Source organism: Triticum aestivum, chromosome 4B (assembly GCF_018294505.1).
Source record: "Triticum aestivum cultivar Chinese Spring chromosome 4B, IWGSC CS RefSeq v2.1, whole genome shotgun sequence".
NCBI classification, from domain to species: domain Eukaryota; kingdom Viridiplantae; phylum Streptophyta; class Magnoliopsida; order Poales; family Poaceae; genus Triticum; species Triticum aestivum.
The window spans coordinates 601,946,566-601,949,023 of record NC_057804.1 but is presented as its reverse complement, the minus strand read 5'-3'; the positions used below and the strand labels follow the sequence as shown (position 1 = coordinate 601,949,023).

Sequence of the window (2,458 nt, the reverse complement as noted above, 5' to 3'; positions counted from 1 at the left end):
TCGAATATGAGTAATAAAAGAACTACATTTGGTCATACTATATATCTTTAATCTCTCTAACAAGAAAGGCGTATTTTGATATGTTTGTATCTCCACTTTTCATCATGTCTGCCTCCAAACTGTCGCTTTCAACATCAATTGGTAGATTGCTCCACTGTAAAGCTAGCAATAGTCCTCCTCGGATCGCCAAGATCTCAGCCTCCAATACATCATCGCACGAAAAAAGATGCCTGCGAGAACTAAATATGATTGCGCCGGTGTGGTCACGGAGCAGCATGCCCATTCCTCCCACACCATCCAAAATGGATCCATCTGTGTTCAGTTTTACATGCCCAGTGGCCGGAGCAGTCCATGGGACTAGTTCAGTGGTGGCGATATTGCATGTGTGAGCTTGTAGAGGGAAACAGAACTGAAGCGGTGCTTTTCCTTTCACATTATCATCATCAGGACTAGATGCAATGGATTGTAAGGAGGATATATAGCTTGACAAAAATCTGAAGGAGACATCAACAGGGGAGCGGGCTTATAATGTACGAGCTCGTTTCTAACATACCAGATCCTCCAGAAGAGCATCAACCAGCGAACTCGTGTATGCTCGTCACTCTCACAAATATACTGAATGAACCAATCAGACCCGTCGGCTTGATCGAAGAAACATCCGGTAGAAACCATTCAGCTGCCATAGCCTTGAATTATTCTAACATGCTATGTATTGTGCAATATTACATTAAAAAACATACAACTTTCCAATTACCTCTTTGGAAGTGTCACGGATTCTGCAGGAATTTAGAGAGAGAACATGAACAATTTTAACATGTTCCCTATTATCTCTACTCCTAACGCTCGCGTCAGTGTACGTCTTACCTTCTTTCCTTTGATGGCGGGCTTGCCCGTCCTGACAATAAAAATAGTTGCTATTTTGCACAATATATTTGCAATGAAATCCACATGTTTTATCTATGTATAGCCTTCCTTTGATGGTTTGGTTCAGCCTAAATGTTGGCGCACTATGGAAAATTTGAAGCTCCTCTTTCAAGGTATAGTGGCAGCATCATGACTCTGCATTGCTAAACTTGTGCACTTGCAGCTCTTGCCATTCTTTCATTTTTTCGTCCTATTGGGCTTAGCAAAATATAAAAATCACACAACTTTCCGTGAGTGAGAGCACCAAAACTGCTACTACATGTTCTGAACTGCTTTCCCATTATTGTGTTCTAATGATGGTCAGATCCAAGGAATACAAGGTGCATATCTTCGACAAGCTAAGTGGGATTGCGGTTCGTGTACTCATCAACCATAATCTCCCGAGACTTCAGGAAGCACATCTCCTATCCTTGTTTTGATTCCAAGCTCTAGGTGCTTTCTGACATACATGCTTTCAAATTCTGTCACATAGTTCATGACTATACTGGAATTAGTTAATCCTCTTAGAAAGCAAAAAAGAAAAATTTATAGCATAAATGTGTTCTCTATTAAATCTTGTCCTTTTAAACATTGTTTTTTGAATTAATATACATGTAGCATTTATGAAATCACTTCTTCAGTATACTTGGTTGAAGCCTGATTCACAAATTAGCTGATCCAAATTAATAGCAAGAAAATAGAATCAGACGATGGTCTGTTTGTTGTACCCATTAAAAAATTTGTAGTTTTTCTCTGACCAGATAAATTAAATTGGGTGCCCTCAATTGTTGAAGCCTCATTGTATGATTAAGGGTGCATGTAAAGATTAAATTTGTGTGCATGTCCATGACATATGGCATTGCATGGCCCTGCTGCAAATTCAAATTGACCTTTAGTTAAGCTTTTCAAGTCAGTCTATACGAATTTAACTTCACTGCATTATGACTTCATATAATTAGAGAATATTCTACTATTTTACCCAAAAAACGACAGGCGTCGCAACGCGTGCCAACATGGTAGTTCTTGTGTGTAACCAGGTCCCAATAATGCTCCTATCTGAGAATGATCCAAATGGAGCCCTTATTATGATTGCCACTGGCACACTGTGTTGCTCCCTACCATGGATACGTAAGCATGTATGTTCAGCGGAGACCTTACCAAATTACAGAGTTTGTGGCCTGTTTTGGCTCTTGGTGTGGTTAATACCGACAACATTTTTGATGAAGAATTTTCATCCTAACTTAAGGAGCATCCAGACAAATTCAGGTTATTACTTATTACTCACAGGAGTATATTTCATAAAAAGGGAAACATTCATGAAACAAACCATTTTAGTCTATTTTAGCATTTTTTTATAGTTTATCTTGTCTCCATGTATTTACAGAAAAATAATCTCTCTCTATCATAAAACATTCAAAATAGACGGGCATAGCAACGCGCGCCATCAGGGCCGCGGCCGAGGACCCCAAGGCCCAGCCGCCCCCGCACGTCCTCGTCACTTACCTCAACGGTGCCGAGGAGGCCTTCGTCGCCGCCGACGGCGCCACTGCGCAGG

At 40.6% G+C, this 2,458-nt stretch overlaps 1 protein-coding gene across 1 annotated transcript in view; it reads left to right on the top strand.

Annotated features, from left to right (window-relative positions):
- Window positions 1–996: 996 nt before the first annotated feature.
- Window positions 997–2,458, top strand: part of LOC123090268 (uncharacterized) — a 1,677-nt gene continuing 215 nt past the window's right edge. Inside the window, exons 1-3 of the mRNA XM_044511654.1 lie at window positions 997–1,037; window positions 1,229–1,277; window positions 2,326–2,458. The exon at window positions 2,326–2,458 is cut by the window's right edge and continues 215 nt beyond it. Of these exons, the coding sequence (XP_044367589.1) occupies window positions 997–1,037; window positions 1,229–1,277; window positions 2,326–2,458 (223 nt within the window). The remainder of the gene's footprint in view (window positions 1,038–1,228; window positions 1,278–2,325) is intronic.